General features: G+C 39.4%; 1 protein-coding gene across 1 annotated transcript in view; it reads right to left on the bottom strand.

Moving 5' to 3' along the window:
• LOC118424194 overlaps positions 1-18,186 on the bottom strand; it is a 25,590-nt gene extending 7,404 nt beyond the window's left edge. Inside the window, exons 1-14 of the mRNA XM_035832731.1 lie at positions 18,086-18,186; positions 13,737-13,815; positions 10,576-10,712; positions 9,516-9,688; positions 8,720-8,886; positions 7,410-7,475; positions 6,854-6,911; positions 6,226-6,292; positions 5,253-5,383; positions 3,268-3,299; positions 2,467-2,656; positions 1,327-1,562; positions 517-663; positions 176-301 (exon numbers count right to left, since the gene is read on the bottom strand). Coding sequence (XP_035688624.1) covers positions 176-301; positions 517-663; positions 1,327-1,562; positions 2,467-2,656; positions 3,268-3,299; positions 5,253-5,383; positions 6,226-6,292; positions 6,854-6,911; positions 7,410-7,475; positions 8,720-8,886; positions 9,516-9,688; positions 10,576-10,712; positions 13,737-13,806 — 1,600 coding nt within the window. The 5' untranslated portion in view covers positions 13,807-13,815; positions 18,086-18,186. The remainder of the gene's footprint in view (positions 1-175; positions 302-516; positions 664-1,326; positions 1,563-2,466; positions 2,657-3,267; positions 3,300-5,252; positions 5,384-6,225; positions 6,293-6,853; positions 6,912-7,409; positions 7,476-8,719; positions 8,887-9,515; positions 9,689-10,575; positions 10,713-13,736; positions 13,816-18,085) is intronic.
• Between the last annotated feature and the right edge of the window lie 1,393 nt (positions 18,187-19,579).

A 19,579-nucleotide genomic window follows, 5' to 3' on the forward strand; every position in this document is an offset into this window, starting at 1 on the left:
AGGGAGTTTGCCGTGATAGCGAGTGATACCTTCCTCGGCAAACTCCCGCACAAAAGAATACTAGCCAACGTTGAAAATCGTACGACCCCCCCCACCTCCCCCCCCCCAAAAAAAACCAGCCCCGTTCCGAAGACTGCAACGGAGTCCAAGTAAACGGTACAGAAAACTTTCCTACCAGAACAGGTGACACCGTTGCCGGAATAGCCAGGGTTACAGGCGCATGTAAAACTGCCTGGTGGTGTGTTGGTACAGAAGCCATCGGGGCTACAGTTGTCAGACCCATCTGTGCATTCATCATCATCTGCACAAACGGAAATGCAAATTTGATTCCACATAGTACCAGGCATGGTTATAGAATGGCTACCTATCATAGAAGTAAAAACATCATTTATTATGAAACACATTGATTTTTCTGTGTCTGCGTGGTAAAATTTCAAAGTCATGGAATGAAAGGTTACAGTGCAAACGTCATAGAATGAAAGGTTACAGTGCAAAGGTTACAGAATACTTTCATACCAGTACAGGTCACGCCGTCGCCGGAATAGCCTGCGTCACAAGCACAGGTGAAACTCGAGGGTGTGTTGGTACAAATAGAGCCTTGTGGGCTACAAATAGAGCCTTGTGGGCTGCAGTTGTCAGTACCATCAGTACATTCATCAAGATCTGCACAAAATCAACAAAAAAAGGCATGAACAACGGGTAATGGGTGTAATGTTTTGAAATTCTTTAATAAGTTCAAAGTTTGATCAACATCAAAATACAATACTGCCTGATTTTATTATCCCCCGAACGTAAGGAAAGCTTCCACACGATCATTTGTAGATATAGTGATAATTATTATCGATCTTATAATCAGATTACATTCCTGTGACGTCCGAAGATCGTCGACAATGTTAAGGTGGTATCAAGGATACGATCATATATGGGCTGGTCTGATATGTATCGTAAATTTCAGATCCAATTGATTAAGGACCATTTTGGATTAAAAAATACGATATACGTTATTTTTGCAGATGCGGTAGAGGATTCGATATGTATCTTTCATTTATATCCTTACTGTTAACCATACGTTAACGCCGGTATTCTGACGTACTCACTTCACTTCACTCGTCTGACGTATTCTGACTAAATCAAAAACCTGATATCACAAAAGCTTGCTGTTTACTGCGTAGAAATAAATGCAGATATTTCCCGTTTCTAACCGAACGATGGCAGACGTGAAATATTATCCTCCTAGATCTTTATGACCAAATTCATACCTACCGTATGGCGGAAACAAATATGACAAACTTTTAACCATGTGAACTATATCTGATAAATGCTTACCACCAAATATTTGGACTTCGCACAGGGTCAGTATTCTGGAGGCTCCGGGAAGATGGATGCCCACATAGCGTCCCCGCATTTCCGGACATGTGACGGACATGGCCGACAGACTCAGCGCGATGTTATGGTCCCCTCCACACTGGGGGTTCGTGGTGACCTGGGCGGAATCCCCGATGTGGATGTTGAAGGGGTTGAGTCGATCGGAGCAACAGTCCCGGCGGTTGGTGATGACTACTCTGTATATGTTGGGAACAGAACAATCATTATGGCACTTAGATTTTATACACATATTGCGGAACACTACATGTTAACACAGACACAGTCACTATTACTGCTAACAATATAAGAACTTCCATTTGTAGCTCTTCCTTTACGAATTATTGATTTACAATAATTTTTTATCTAATGTAGAAGAAAGAAATAGAGATTCTGATCTGATTTGGTTTATTTGCCTGTATAGAGAGAAACATAGCCAGGTCTAACCAACTAGCCGAAGGCTATTATCAAGGGTTAGCCCTGGTAACAATACAACATGCAACAACAGCGTTACGCTTACCGATACGTGAGGTCTGTTTTTCGAACGACGTTATACAGACAACACAAGATACGAATAACTTTGACTACAGAGACGATCTGTGTTTACAATCTTGACTAGCAGTCGTACGCGTACGATCTGTGATTTTCAAAACTATGATGCAATTGATATTACTGTGTTATCTTTATAAAGCTAGTTTGAGCGATTACCACATGGGAACGCTATAATATATACGTACAGATACGTGCAGATCGTTCAGTAAAAACAAATTTTACATGCACTTCATGCTAAAAATACAAATGCTGGTAATCATTAAGTGCGAGCACACACACAAACACACACACACACAAACAAACACATACACACACTTGCACCAGTTTAAAGTGAAGAAAGTGGCCGCAGTAGACATATTGGCTACTATATAGACAGAATTCTTAAAGCTTGGTTCAGTTGCAAAAATGACCACGTAAAGAGGCCAAAATGACCAGGAAGTTCTTATGCAGAGGTAGTACAAGTTCACATGTATGTGTGCACGTTGGTGTTTTGCATATTTACTGTAGTGTCTGATATATAAACATACTGTAGATATATACATTTATACGTACCTGCGAACAACATAAGATTGGCCGAGATCCACCCACCAGGTTGGATAAGCCTCCCCCCCATTCGCTGTGTGTGAACAGGAGCCTTGGGAATAGGTGGTTGTGATTTTCCCGTCAACGGCAAGACTGGCCTCGCCAATCCCAGTGCTTGTGCTTGTTTGAAACGCTTGCTTCCTCAAGGCGATATTGACACCTACGGGTATTTTTGGAATACAAATTATTCATTTACTATTTATTCACCAGGCTATGAATTTCATGTGATTTTATGTGATTGGGTATAGTTCAATGGTAGATATTAGTGTTGTCTTCAAATCTAATGAATGTGCCAGTAGGAATTAGTCTCGGTATTTAGACTGCCTATCTAAGAGGCTGTCAATAATCAGCTACTTAGGTTTTAGAATATAAAAAAAAAACTCACATTGGCATGGTTGTCTACTTTGCTGTACTCTACTCTACTGTTACTCTACTCTACACTTCTCTACTGTACTCTGCTGTACTCTATTCTACTCTACTCTTTTCTACTCTACAGTACTGTTACTCTACTCTACATTACTCTACTCTACTCTACTCTACTCTACTCTACTCTACTCTACTTTACTCTACTCTACTCTACACTACTCTACACTACTCTACTTTACACTACTCTACTCTACTCTACTCTACTCTTCTCTACTCTACTCTACTCTACTCTACTCTACTCTACTCTACGATACTCTACGATACTCTACTCTACTCTACTCTTCTCTACTTTACGATACTCTCCCTTTTTTTAGAAACATCGAGTTGGCTTGCCCTGATACTCACCAAACGCAAATGATTGGGGCCAAGAGCCGTACCTGAAAAGAAAAATCCATGTCTCATGTTGTCATAACATGAAAGCTGTATATATGTTTTAATCACATAATGTTTGAAAATTTATTTACTTTGAATTTTGAGAGATCATGTCTGTAAAAAACAGCAAAAAACTTTGTTGGAAACTCGGGCTAACTCAGAAATTTGATTTTCCTAATATTTTCTGTGGTTATCTTATAGTGAGGTGAAGCAGATGTTTTAATATGACGAGTTGTAATATTTCAGCTATGCTCTACTACGACATTTAATAAGAATAGTGTTTTAAAAGCGCATTTAAAATAGCTTTCTACAAATTGATATAGAACATATATACACAAGTTGATTTAACCTTTCAACTAAATTATATGCAGGAACCTGTGCTAAAGGCCGCAAATTATTTGTAAATATACCAAACACTTGAAACATCTGATTCACCTCACTTTAAAAACATTCTAAGCAAAACTTTATAACATTTTTCTTGTATATAATAACAAACAACATATGTTAGAATATAAAAAAATTAGTTAGAGGATTCCAAAGTCCATTCCAAGTCACCATGAGGGTTTTTAGGTGATATTTGTAATTAGTCTGAATTATTTTGAATAAAAGAATATCTGAGCCACAATAATTCAATTCTTTTTAAAAAAATGACCAAGAAAATTCTCATCTATTTGAATTCCTTTGAATATTTCAGAGATATTTTAAAAGCAACTGTACAAAAATATCTTTATTTAGAATAATTGTGAAACCGCTGTGTGATTATTTCACATTTACAAATACTAACAAATATTTGTAAACTTTGCCAAATGGTAAAATTAGTTTATTGCTCCTATAAAAGTAAGCCCTATTGTTGCATCTGTATATTTTTAGATTTCACTGCTGGGCACTGGTGGATCCTTTGTGGTGGGCCATTGTTGAATGGCACCCAACCATACTTTGCAAGGATGTGTGAATTGCTATCTTCTCAGCCCACTAAACCATTTACAAAAAATGGTAGAAAATGGTAAATAATGGTAAAATGCTGTTATCATTATTTAGAAACTATTAGAAGTATCCAATTCCATACCATGAATATTTCCAAAGTTTTACAGGGCCAGGGAAGTGTCTATGAAGTTGAAACAGTGTTAAAAATATTTCTGAAGTATCAAATGTCCTAGACATATAATTACAAAACTTTCAAATCAATTCTAAACAATGGCAACAAACATCCGCACGGTGTCTTGGAATGGACTCTATGTGCCTTCACTAAATGACTAAATGAGCAATTGCCGTTTCTAAGGCAACCAGCAACCGTAGACATAAAACTCTTTTTGCATGTTTGGGTCGATGTCACACACACACAAAGTTTAAGGAAAAACGATTTTTTGTTGTTCAGTTTGGCCTGCTTTCGCTTAAAGGGACATTCCACTCCAGAAGGACGTGATGTTTCCAATAGATAATGTGTCAATGAATACATAATCAGCCGAATTTTGTGGAATTCACCTTGGGATAAATTACGCGATGTGTGTTTTGTAAAACAATATGACACTCACTAAACCCATGCAGACCCTACCAATGCATTCCCTATACGTGTAGACGCTTCCTTTATCGTGAATAATTTCGGCATAAATGAGGGGCGCTTAGCAAACCAAGAAGGTCAATTGTTCACAAAATATCAAAGAACACATAATAAGACGTGTCTTTCTTAGCGCCCCTGAAATTAGCTTTGTAACCTTACCTAAAAATTGTGCGTTGTATTCAGCCATAGGATTAATTCAATTAGCGGATACTTGGGGAGTTTAGTAGAAGACTGAATGCTTTTGAGGCACGTGGAGTAACTGGGTACTTTATCGTATGATGTGAAGTAGTATGTATTTATTACTTCCTAAAATTGATATCTATCGGAAAATAACACTCCCGTGTGGAGTGGAATGCCCCTTTAATTTGTACAGGCAGATGCTCTTAAACAGGTAACTCACGACACGGTTGTGACTCCGTTCTGTGTACTCCCGGTGTAGGAACTCTCCCCGGGCTTCCTGTAGACAGGTGCGGTACCGCCACTGTCTGGGATCCACCCGGCATGGATAGCAGCACGGCAGATACTGGAGTCCTGGACACACAGCACAGTTAATTAGTATAGAAACCACGGCATAGTTATTTAGTATAGAAACCACGGCATAGTTATTTAGTATAGAAACCAGAGACTTCGACTGGCTGAAAACGTCATCTTACGAGATCGATGTCATTCCCTAACCAACGCATGACCGGGCATTTTGTGGGAGCAAAGGCTATGATACAAACGACAGCAAAATACGCAAAAAGTAAGAATAAACTAGTCATGATCATGATTTGTGAATAGTCTTTAAATATACCATTATGTTATTTTTGTATGTAAGCTTTTATAGTGGGTGCTCTATTCATAACCCAGAGCTTTTTGTCAAATTCGTTGATGTGCCACCGATCTTGTACCCTTAGGAAGGCACTTCACACGAATTTCCTCACTTCACTCAGGTGATAATGAGTACCTAGCTTCGGTTAGGGCGGTACCTCGGGTAAGACGTTAAATGGAGGTCCCGTGTTTAAAAAAAGTACACCTCGATCACGTAAAAGCACTCATCGCACTTGTCGAAAAGATTAGGAGTCTTTCCCGGTGTGAGTGGATCAAATGAGTTTGTCCAGATTTTCAACTTGTACTGTTCAGTGCAAACCTGGTGTGTTACGCTATAAGGCTGTTTACCGGGTATGCAAAACAAACAAATTCTTCCTGCCCCGAATTCGAAATAGCCGAGGTGGGCCCCAGTATGAAAATGTGACGATAGGATTAGTCTGCTGAAGTTATTAATACGAATACGTGTAAACGATACCTTTACCAAAGCTTGGTAAGTTAGCAGAATGTATTAAATGATAGAAATATATATGATATAGAAAACTAAAGTTTTACAGACAACTTACATCCGTGTAGGTTTCAGTGCCCCAGACTGTTTTGGAGACCGAAGTACAACCAGAGGGACAAGTCACGCTGCAAACATAAAAGAAACGTAATATGACGTAATATGACATATAAGAAACATAATATATAATAGTAAACAGTCTACAGGAGTTCAATAAAACAGCTGTTTCACACGGATGCTAGCGTTGCTATTTGATTCAAGAAAGGTACAACTGCAAAAATATAAGAATATATAAAAATAAAATAAAATTCGGCGTACATGCCAATCAAATTCGGTGTCGGTTGGGTAAAGTTTAGCTTATTCATAAGACTGAAGTAGATTTTAGCATAGTACTTGTCATGTGGTGCCATTGGTCAAACGGTCAGGTGATCTCTCATCTCACCATTTATGGATGACCGTGGAGTGATTTATGTGCAGACAATGGGTTCTCCGGCTGCCGCTGGGCCTAAAGCAACCCACCCAGCCTGCCCTGAGACATTTTCCTCGGGGAAGCACGTGACCGCTCAGGAGAAGTACTAGTCGCATCAGATACCGCGACACTTTAGAATCCATACGACAATCTCCCCATCAGCTATACCGGAGGACCAATGATTACGCATGACAGATACGAACCAAATGTTGATGCTTACCTGTATGCATTTTTAGTCATGGTCTTCTCTTCCGTGGTGCAGGAGATATCGACAGGAGCTGTTGAATTAGAATTGAATATTTTAAGAGACTTGTAGAACGTTATATTCCATTTTAAAAGTTGAGATGAAGTGACAGGCATAAAAACTTCAAAGTACACATTGATTTGTATGTTTTTCCTTCTCTTGTCCATTCTTTCTTTCCCTTTCTCACTATTACTCTCTTTTTCTTTTATTCCTTCCTTGCTCTCCTTCTTTTTTGTTTTCTTTCTTTCTTTCTTTCATTTAGTTTCTTTCTCTCTTTTTCTTTATTTGTATCGTTCTGTTTTTCTTTCCATCCTTCTTTTCCATTATTTGGAATCATTTATTCAATATCAATCAATAATAGGTAACATTTAGAACAGCAAAAACAATAAAAGGCATGGCAAGCTTTGACAATCAATAGACATAATAGAAAGCCTTACTACTTTTACATCATCTGTGCAAGTGAGACCCTTGCATTCTTTCAATGTGTGTTAGAAGATTAGTTGCTACAAAGACAATAAGAGACAGCCCTTACGATTACAAAGCAAGTTCTCCCCTTCAAGGTAGATTCGCATACGATCTGCCTTTCCAACATTGGCCGCTAGATGGGGTGAAAAAATCATGCTTTAGACAATAACAACTAAACATATTGCATTTTAAAAGTCCATTTGTTTTCATATTGTGAAATTTATGTTTTTTAGGTGATATAAGTAATTCCAATAGTTTACGTGGTCGGCACACGACACATACAACTGTAGTAATGTCCATCAAGTCAGCAGGTTTAAGCTATAGTTACTTTTATAAGCCAAAATGTGATTTTAATGAACCATATCACAACTATCTCAAAGCAAACAATTCACTAATTATATATAAACAAAACGTATCGATAGTTTGAAATACCTTAGGCCTAGGTAAACCATGTTGTGTTTCCGTTTCTGTCATTTAAAATGTATGGTCGATGGGTGGGTATTTTTTTTTCAACAGGAGTCAAAAACAATGCATATGGGCACTGGTATTTTCAACACATTTGCCATCATACAGATATGCATTGTACATTGCGTATTCTAACATCAACATTTCACAACACGCCGATAGGCTGAATAAAAGATTCAAACTTAAACTATGCGGTTCCAAATACTTTTCTGAGGGACGACTGCAGTGTGCAAGATGACGGTAGCTTGAGGGATGAATCTACACTACTATATATCAGCTTTTCACAACGTTAATCTGTTTAACAGAGTGTGATGTAAAGAAATACTCTTTTGATTTCTTCACTCGGAAGTCCATTCACAGCGCCCGAACAAAAACAAAAAACAAGGGTTGACAGGGTTTTGCTAGGGTCGATAGGGTGACCGGAAACACAACAAAATTTCCTTGCCCTTATGAAACATCAGCCATATTATACAAAATGCCCCTACAATTCCTATGTAGGCGGAATATTATGTGGCCTAAGCATACAGAACTTCGTCCTGATACCAAAATCTACCTGCCACCCGAATATCACGACCATAGCATATTCAGGATACACGATACAAAAACCGAAAGTTGTACTGCAGTACCAAGGTCACGCACCAAGGAGACCGCACACAGACGAACAAAAAAGCTATACCTCCATTTTAATGGACGTAAGTATTAGGATAGATATAGGGAGGGTAGAGAGAACAGAGAAAGAGGCACACAAAGGAAAGTTGAGGAAGATTGAGGAAGATGTTAGCCTCGAAATTGGAGACCTCCTGTCTGTCATGAGCGACAGAGCCGTCTGGAGGAACTTTATAGTGTCACCTGAAGGATGACTGAACTGACTGAAATGAAAATGTGTGAAGTAGATAGAAAACATGTACTTACTGTCGTCCCAGCGGACGGCGGTGTTCAGTTTAGAATACAGAACGTGAGGATGTACAGCTGCTTCTGCTTTTTCCCAATTGCAGATTCCCGCCATCCCAGCGTCGGCCACCACCAGCCAACCAGCGTCGTTCCCACACCCGCCATGGTTACGATTGATGTAGAATCTCCTGCAAATCAAGAAATATTTCTTTTAACACCCTTGTCCTTCTAAGCCCGTACATATACGGGTCGCATGTTCAACATTTAATATTTAACTAATGCATGATACAAAAACAGAAAAGACAGGCAACTGTGGATGACAGGAAGGTGACTATTTCGACCTATGGACAGCCATGTAATTCAAGAAAATCAGCTACATATCGTGATGCATCTCTGCCACCGCGCTTAGAAATAAAACAAAGTATGGCGAAGTTTGCTGTAATTGCAACCCTGATAGATTGATACAGACCTAAACAGTACATTACATTTCAATAGAAATCTAAAATTTGTTTCCTTCTTTTATGTACCTAAAGTTGAATTGTGTGCCAGTGGCCTTTCTAAAGGTTAAGTAAATATGCTTAATAGTAATACTAATAGGGTACTTTGACCGAGTTAGGAAAAAAAGGCCAGTATGATTCTATTGGCAAAGGAGTAAACTGATCGGCAAGTAGATACGTAGCTAAATAGACTGCAAAAACTGACGGAAATCCCATGATAACTTATCTGTCCCTATTTGGCCAAAAATCTTCGTCTATCCTCAAACTTCTTCCACGTCTGCTTGGAGACTAGAATACGCCGGCTGTTGTACAAAACTTACCTCTGGGCCTCAGGTAACCCTACAACTGAGAAGTAGTTTGGAGTTGAAGTTTGGATGTCAGTATAAGGTGATGAGAGAAGCCGAGCCTTGGTGAACCAGTTGGTCTTGTCTGAGTTTGCACCATCGAATATAAACTCTTTATTTCCGTCGGAGGCCTCCAATACAATCTTCACCTGTAGAAGAGACTATTGATTCATTAACTCCATTAAAATGCGCATGTGTGTGTGTGAGTTTGCGTGTGCGTGTGTGTATATTTGTGTGAATACATGTGTGTGTGGGGGGGGGGGGGGGGCTTGTGCGTACATGTATGTGTGTGTGTCTATTGTGTACATGTGTATGTGTGTGTAAGCTTGTAAGTGTATGTGCGTGTGTAAAATTGTGTGTGTGTGTGTGAATGCGTACACGTCTATGATTGTATGTACGTGTGTGTGTGTGTGTGTGTTTGTGTGTGTGTGTGTGTGTGTAAGCGTGAGTGTGTTTGTGTTTTTGTGTGTGTATATGTATGTTTGTACGTGTGTGCGAACCCCTGGGTGAATATTTTGGTATGTGTGTAGCGGATAAACAACGGGGTCAGGGTCAATTTTGGGCCGACTATGTCCTACGCATGCCATATTCTTTCAAAAAAGAACAAGCTGAACACCCCGGCGAATTAATTTTATATTGATTGATTGATTGATTAATCTATTCGCATTTATCAAATAAATTCTAAAATAACATATAGAAAAGGAAAACCCGGCAGAAGCCCGGTTGTCTTTTCGTTGGCTTCCACCCCGACACTTGATTTTATTAAATCTTTAAATTGTACACAATCAAATTTAAATTCGTGACATGATTTGGAAACTCGATTTGAAACTCGATGGGCGATTTGAAAGTATAACATGAACTTTTAAACAGGAATATATTACAAATGATCAATAATTGATAATTGTGAAACTTTCGAATCATACGTTGTCATTTGCTATAAGATGCAAAAGAAAAGGCAGAACAACGAAAGAAGGAAAACACAAAAATCAGGAGAAAATTATACTTGGATGGTCAATGAAATCTATTTTATACGAACCCGGCTGATAGTGAGCGAACTCCACTGCTCCACAATGGAACACTTGTAGTGACGAACTTCTGCACCGGCCGCAGCATTCCAGGCATCCATGACTGTCTGTCCCACACCTTCTTCAGTAGCAAACACCTCCAACCAAACTGCAATTAAAAAGTATCTGTGAGAACTTTTATCAGATTGGTAGCTCCTTTTTAGTGTACTGTATTCATGGTGTATTACCTATGTCTGCCTAAACACCACAAACGACCACAAACGACCCAGAAACACCACAAACGACCACAAACGACTGTGTGTATGGGTCAAACAACCTTGTATGGCACTCTGGAGACATTGTTTAAACATTTATGAAATTAAAAAAAGCAGTAAGTCCTACGTATTCACCAGTTATTTCAAGTTAGTCCGCTGGTTTCAAGATCAAAGCAATTCTTGGCCGCCATGTTGGATCGCCTGTGCTAGGGGTCTGCATGGGGAAGTTCTCGATACCTTCCACGGTTCCATAGACGACATTGCGATAAAAATATGGAAGCTGTTGGTTCATAGATTATAGCATACCGCAATTTTATCATTGTCAACTTATAAAACTTGTATACTAAGTGTTTTTCAGCCTCAAGTGCAAGCAAGCACGATCCAACATGGTGGCCAAGAAATGCTTTAATCTTGAAACCGGACTAACTCGAAATTAATGGTGAATACGTAGGACTTTTTAAATTCATAAATGTATAAACAATGTCTCCAGAGCGCCACACAAGGTCTTTGATCCATATACACTGCATATTTGAGTCATTTGTGGTCGTTTGTGGTGTTTAGGCACACCCGTAGTGTACATCATTTACTACTTATAGTTTGCATATAACTGTTTTAATTTTTTTTTTGGATCTAGATAATTTGTAACATTTGTAAATCGGATGTAGTTCCGTGCAGAAAGAAGTCTGACACTGCGATTTCCCAATAAACACCATTTATCCAAGTATCTATCTATCTAAATAGAGACACTCTTTTTCACGACCATTTCTTCATTTTCAACGTTTCGGTGACTGCCTGTCACCTTTCTTAGGGTAATTCTGACTGGTTCATATTGTACTGCAGCACTATATATAGGTGTCCCTGCTGTTCAAACTCCTGTACGTTTGGGACCGCATTGCCAATATAAAGAAGTATGTAGCTAGAGTTCCACGAACACATACCTTTGCCAAATAAACCAGGTTTGTTATGTAGAATGTTGTCTATAGACATAAATGTGTTACTCATTACATTTTATTTTATATGCCTGGAGTTGGTTCATAACATTTCGCCATTGCTTATACAAATTAGATCCCTATTTACATAATAGTATTAATTGTATCAAGCATCACTTAAGCTATCAGTATATCAAAAATCATTATGATCCTTTCATCCCTTCTTGACTTATTCTCTTTCAAAGTAGGAAACTAAACCGGCTCCTGCAGTTCAAGAAAAGACGTTACCGGACCCAAACATACACCTCTTACTCTCTGCCATCTTTCTCAGTTACATATGTGCATATGTGACAAGTTTGAAAGTCCTATCACGGAATGCAGTGGATTTATCAACTTTCCGCATTAACTATGCAAATTAGCCGTTAATTCGCATAATTAGTATCTCATTATGTAAGTTTTTACTTAGGCTACCTACATACCAAAAATCATGACGATCCGTCAACACGTTTATATTTTCTCATTAAGTATGCAAATGAGGCCGTCATTTGCATAATTAACATGCATTGATATTTTTCTCTTTCTCATCCATATATGACAAGTTTGAAAGTCCTATCATGAAATGCAGCGGATTTATAAGCTTTCGTCACTAATTATGCAAATTAGCTGCTGATTTGCGTAATTAGTATTTTATTATGTACATTGTTACGTGGGCTATCTACATATCAAAACTCATGATGATCCATCAAAACGTTCTCGAGTTATTCTTGTCCAAAGTTTGAAAGGAAATCGGCGACTGCAGTTCCAAACAAGCCGCTAGGGAGTCCAAACTTACCGCACTTACTCTCTGCCCTAAGGGCTATCTACCACTCAAAAATCATAACCACAGCATGTCCAGAACACGAGATATCAAGAATTGAGGTTCTGCTGCAGTACCTTAGCAAGCCGCTAGGGGGCCCATTATCGAACTTGACCTTCGTTTTCCCGACCCCTACCCACCTACCAAATATTATCTGGATCCATCCAAGGCTTCTTGAGTTATGCTGTTAACACACAGACAGACAGACAGACAGACAGACAGACACACAGACTCACAAGCCTAAAATATAACCTTAGCCATTCTGGCAAAGGTAAATATGTAAATACTTAACGTTTATGACCACAATTTATCTGTAAGCAGCGACACCTATACATAGTGCTGCAGTACAATGTGAATCAGTCAGAATTGCCCTGAGGAAATTGACAGACACTCACCAAAACGCAGGGATCAATAAAACAAATGTTGTGTAAAAAAGTATCGATCAACAAGCAGTGAAAACAAACGTAGTTCCCCCTGAATAATTTCATCACCTTGGAGATGTACTGGATATCAGATGTTCTTTATTCAGGACCTATAGTCACAACCGAAGTTTAGGTTTTCTGCTGTAACCTTTATCATGGCCATTCTGAATGATTCTTATTGCACTGTAGGTTTCACCAAGGAGGTTGAAAAGAGGAATTTTTGGTTTCACTGCTCACAAATGATTTTCTAAAGGACAAGCTATTCACAGAGACCGCGTCTGTAAACAGCAACCTACTTGTATAGCTATATAGCACAATGTTAACCAGTTAGAATTGCCCTGAAGAAGATAGTGTCTTGTTGTTAAAATCATCACTAATGTACTAGTAACGCCTGTCAACCAATCCTTTGGTTATAGTCATTCTCTATCACTATTACAAATTCTTAAAAAATTTATAAATGACCCCAGCGCAAGGTAATAAATTTTTAGCAGCACAATTACAGAATGTGATATCTTATCTATGGTGTCTAATATATACTACATGTGCAGTTTCAAATTTGTCAACGGCAGTTGAGTTCCTTGCCACAAACTCTTATGACGTTCGCACCACAATGTGGTCTGTCACTAGAGTTTAACATTTCATTATCACCGCCTTGTTGGAATAATTAGCAGTGATTTTCTATGAACTGCTAACTGTAAAAAAAATCCCTACCTCCTTTAGTCGGGTCCACCATTAACATTATGATGAGGGCCACACAGACCGCCGCCGAACGGTGATCCATTGTGTTCACCTGCAGCAAAACAAAAGTAAGTTATACATTCTTCCATACGAAAAAAAAAAAATAGAAATTAAAATAAACTAATAAACTAGATAAACTAACGGCTAAGCCGACCTCCTCTTGGCTACTTGATGCTAACCTGATTTGATGGATGACATTAGTGTAAGGGGGTACATGGTCAGGTAGTTTTTCCTATTTTAACAAGTTTGGCAATAAAACATTATCGTCTCTTATAGAGACTAGCAGTGAACAAAAGACAAACCAAACCAAGCCTGGGAAAGAATGGACTGAATGTTAGGCCTGTGGTTTACCAGCATTTTGTTTTTTCTTGACGGTTTTTATTGACCCTCCTGCGTTAGTTTTGGGGTTTCCAGAGGATGTCATCCATAGGATTAAGTCAGTGTGGCCTTAACGTGCTCGAGATGTTGCTCTACTACACTTTAGTTTTCGCTGTAGATGCCGGTGAAACAAAGACGATCCAATAGAACTATTTACTTTATAGAACCATGATAGAGAAATGAAGCTATAGAAGGCATGTTTTATTTCCGAAAATTTCTATCTCTCGAAAAATAACAAAATATAATACTCTCTTGTGGAATTATGGGCTCCTTTAAAACCTGGGGCATGTTACACCAAAGGGGGAAAGAGGGGGCTTCAAGCTCGCAAAATGCCCAGATCTTAGCTAGAGCATAAACACATTCAGACATACGTCACTAGGTGACACATTGTTGTGCCCTCAGGGATTCTTATCAACAGAACAAGAAATCAGAAGTGGTTGAACAACAGGTGGGTCCTTTTCAAAATGGCTGCGTGAGAAAAGAAGCAAAATATGTGTGCTGTGTATCTGTCTCATCATTCTATCCCGGGGAGATAGGTGGATCATTAAATGGTATAAATGTATGCGTGTAATCTTGCAGCAAGTGAAAGTTTTTCTAGAGTATTGAAGTTTTAATCCCTGCTGTTGCCACTCACTAGACTAAGCCACGATGCTTGAATTGCTGTTAATGAAGCCTTAATTCAAATAGACAGACTGTACCATTATACGTGTGAGAGGCCTTTCCTAACTAGGAAAAACAAATTTTCAATCAATTTATCCAGTTACTACTCAAAAGAGACCCCTTAGCCTAGGGGTCTCTTTGACTACGGCCAAGAGAGGCTGAAACTATGGGCTTCTTGCTAACTGTGAGAAACAAATTTTCAATCAATTCTTTAGATGCTTTTTATTACTATAGAGCATCTATTCTTTGATTCTCAATCACCAGTCTTTAACAAATAAGCTTAATTACCCAAAGGAGACTTTTCGTTACAGAAGCCTCTCTAATACTTAAAGGGGTCTCTTTTGAGTAACTAAGTCAATATGTTAAGAACCGATGTTTGAGAATCACAGAATGGTTGCTCTAGTGATAGAAAACATTATAAAAATTAACTGAAATTTTGTTTTTCTCAGTTAGGAGAGTGCCTATAATTTGGTGACTCTCGTGACCATGGTCTTTCTCATACCTAAGGGGTCTCTTTTGAGTAATTAAGCTCTTTTGTTAAAAAACGATGATTGATAATCACAGAAGGGGTGCTCTAGCGATAGAAAACATAACAATTGATTGAAAATTAGCTTTCCCCAGTTAGGCCACGTTGATTTGATTATATGGATGACATCCGCGCTCGCACCAATTTTCGGCCATTTCCACACACAAAAAAAGTTTTGGACCACACAATAAACTGTGCAAGCAGCTGTAAAATGAGCACAAATATTCCGCAGATTGATAAAAAAAAGTATCAGAAAACAGATAACTAATGCCATAGAATGCCAAAATGAATCTAAAGTCAAAGAATAAGATGTGAAAGGACAGAAAGAAAAAAAATCTATTCTTGGTTGGGGGAGGTACCAGTACAGAAAATTCAGGTCCAGAGGATCATTTCCAGGTCCGGACATGAACCTGGACCTGATTGTCTGTGGAAACTTGAGAACTGGCAATACTCGAAACGATGGTAATTGGTCAATTTTGCTACAAAGGAATCTGTTTGGTGGATAATTGGACTCCCACTGCATTCTAAAATCCCATCTCAATGTAATAAAGGCTAACTGTCTCTGTACCTTTGACTGTAGAAACTTGGTGAAATTGACTATAAACTCCACTTGACTTCGCTCTTGTTGTCTTCTTGGCCCCCCGGTAAGACCCCAAAAGGCTGCCGACATAGTGTGTCCATTTTGTAATTGGCGAAACCTGTTCCTCTGGGGTTTTTTTCAGGTCTGTTTTTTTCGGATTGGTCCAAGAAGAAAACATGTTTTGCACCCATATGATGTACTGGTCCCTACACCAAAAAGTTGTTATACCATACTATGTGTGTTTAGTCCTATGTTCAACCTTCCTGGCCACTTTGATTTCATACTGAAGGCAACTTTTTTTTTGGCAAAACTTTTTTTTATTCGCTCGCTCGCATCAGTTTTGGAGTTCCCGGAGGATGTCATCCATATAATCAAATCAACATGGCCTTAGGAAAGTAAAATGGTACGAGGTCGTCCCCTCGTGCCCGGCCTATCGTGCACATATGGCTGACACCGGGAACGCCCCTTCAGGACCTGGCGTTATCATATAGAAAGTTTATTTGCAAGTTTTTGCAACTTTGCACCAGACCTAGGGGGCAGAGCCTATGAAAAACGGCTCACCCCCCCCAGTAAATAACGTCAGGCCCCTTACCCAGATGGTTGCTTCTGTATTCAGCTAATGTGAAAAATTATAAAGATACGCCAATTTGTGTAATCCATCCTTATTTGCCAAACCCCGTACGCTAAAAACTGTGGTAGAAAGAATGTTTGCACACCCTTGTAGTCTAAACTGACCTTATAGCAAACTCAAAGAAATGAAAATCTCTGGCGACAAATATAACACACGGGTACACTGTGATACTCGGTTTAAATCATACGGAATATGTTTGTGGAGTTACTAGTATTGGGAATTCACTCAGGTGATATGTATATTTGTTATATTTTGTGTTCCCCACTCCTTCTATCTTATGGCCTCCATTAAGTCCGATTTGACTATCTCATGAATAAAAACCGGTTCAAACAAAACAGACGAATGCGGCAGCCGGAGGGTCCTTTGAACTCCTTTCAAAATTTTTTTTTCATGCGACAAGAGAAACAAAAGATCCAATTATCCCATTATTCTAGCCCAGTGCGCTAGGCAGGTCGTAATCAGTGTGTATGAGTAGTCTGTACCGCCTGTTGGCTCCTGACTGTTGTCGCTTGACAACGAATCTGGAATGGGTCGACGTCTCTGTCCTTAAGCCGGCGTCACAATTCAAACGAATGTCCGACAATTTTGAAGATCAATTGGATCTCGATGAATTTCAAAATCGTCCGAGTTTCGACCATGTCTTTTTATCAACAAATGTGCCCCGTCAAAAATTGGACCAGGCTCGCTGTCTTACCCTGAAAAATTGAAGCATTCGGTTGCCTTTCCTTACCTGTTTTTTGGCGCACAATTGACATCACATGGAGGTTTAAATGCAAACGGACTAGCTAGTAAACGTCAGCCGAAGCCCTAATCATCTACAGACGTTACTTTGGCCAAAAATGCCCATTTGGAGTTCGCCGAAACGTCAGCCGAGCTCAGTTCTTGATTATTGACGCTTGCTTTTTAACGGGGCATCAACAAGTGGTCCACAACTCCCATAATAAAAAGATAGGCAAATATTTCAAAGACTGCTTTGCTATTTGAAAGAATAATGAAACTTATGATTAGCCCAACTCGATTGTTACACTATATCAAAGACTTATGTTAGCCCTTCTTGTTGTGTTAATTAGGATGTTTAGTCTTATTCTATACACCTATTTTGTACTTTGTGTTATAGTTACACCATACAATACAATACACCGCACAAATTGGGAGACTCTCGCGGAGAACCGGTCTGAGTGGAAACGCACCATAACGCAGGGGACAGATCATATGGAGCAGCTACGACGCTCCGAAGCAGAGACAAAAATACAGCAACGCAAAGAGAGACTGCTCCTTCCTCGCTCTCCACCCACTCTGCCCTGCACAAAGTGTCCCAGACTGTTCCACACTGCCCTGGGACTGAGCAGCCACTTAAGACACCGCCACCAACAATCAGCAAATGAGGCTGGATGGACATGAACTAATGCTCGGTCACGAGCGGACGCCGATGATGACAATACATTGTACCATGTACAAACTTCGTGCAATAAAGTTCTCTCTATTCTAATACATTGGTTCCAAAGGACGTTATATATAACGTCCTTTGGGAGTACAATGTGACACACCTGTATCCTGCACGGGTCGGCGCCAGGCAATGGTACAAATTAGCAGAACTGGTCGAACAACAGGCTTGGTCTTAATTATAACCTCTCTGTATCTAGAGTGGCGTATACCAACTTAAACAGCCGGTAAGAAAAAAAATCGGAGGAGAAATGTCTGTACTCATCATCATCATAAGAGTCACTGCACGAGAAAACCAGGCAGTGATAGATATAGGGGTCGGCCAAATCGGCTCATACTTTGTATGTGTGATAGGTATGTGGAACTATTAAACCCCATAGAGTTAAAACCCTCTGGCTATTTTCGTTATGGCGTTCTGGGACCCCCCTCAGAGACCATCTAAAATTCAACAATTTATGGCGGAAAATTACTGAAATTGCGATGGCTATCCTGAAAATTTGATAAACGTACGAACATAAGTTTTGCATTTCCATATAGTATGTGTTTTAAAGTTTTACAAACCAGAAGATGATGCATAAAAGTTAAGAGGGTGTGCTAGGGGGTTACCTAAACCACTAAAAGCAGAATTTAATCATTGTAAATTTTAGTCCTTTTTAAGGCCCATTATCTGATGTGAGAGGTGACTCTGGCGAATGGTTTTATCGTTGCTGGAGAGAAGAACATCTACTTATTCAAACACAATCGTAATTGGGCCATGCATCAACATACACAACGCGAGCCGTCAGAGGGGGGTCTTAATGGGGATTTTTCGGATTTGGGGCTATTGTAATTCGGGTGATTATATTACACTATGGGTGAAAGTCATGGCAAATGATTTTACACATTTTTATTGCTGCGTTCTAATTAGGGATTTGATGCTTACCTTCCTAAACCACTTCGTATGTACCAACTATGTCGTGCACAACGAGAAGGCTCTACACGGGGGTTACCAGGACCCCACGAATTTGATGCCATTTAATAGAAATGGCACATGGACGCAGATCTACTTCATACATATTGAAAATCATAGAACAAGACCACACCAAAGGTCAAGATTAACGCCTTTTGGGGGTGGATACGTGTACATTGTGCTTTTTTATCAATTACGGTGTACTGCTATAGACAAACAGCATTGCATTAATGGTTTGTTAGTATGCCTGACTATCCATTCATCACTATAAGACCATGCTGGTTTTGGTAACTGATGCGAGTATGCGAAAAAAAAATGGCCGAAAAAAGTTGCCTTTATTATGAAATCAGGTGAGGTGGTGTAGCCAGGAAAGCTGAAAAATACAAACACACAGAGTATGGTAGACCAACGGATTCTTGATTTTCGTTCTTTTACATCTTCTCGTTTGAACTTGGAATTCATGCCCTATCGGGCTAAGTACATGCATACAGATACAAAAGGTCGTCATGCAGTATATGTGGTGTCTCCGGCGCATCTTAGTCCTGGGTTCTTGGCTTTTCTCCTCCGTTCGGCTTCTTCTCGTTACTTAGCCATATCATATCCCCATTAAGGATAGGTGCCCTAAAAAGGTGTCACAATAGGGGTCTCC

Source organism: Branchiostoma floridae, chromosome 10 (assembly GCF_000003815.2).
Source record: "Branchiostoma floridae strain S238N-H82 chromosome 10, Bfl_VNyyK, whole genome shotgun sequence".
In the NCBI taxonomy this organism is placed as follows: Eukaryota; Metazoa; Chordata; class Leptocardii; order Amphioxiformes; family Branchiostomatidae; genus Branchiostoma; species Branchiostoma floridae.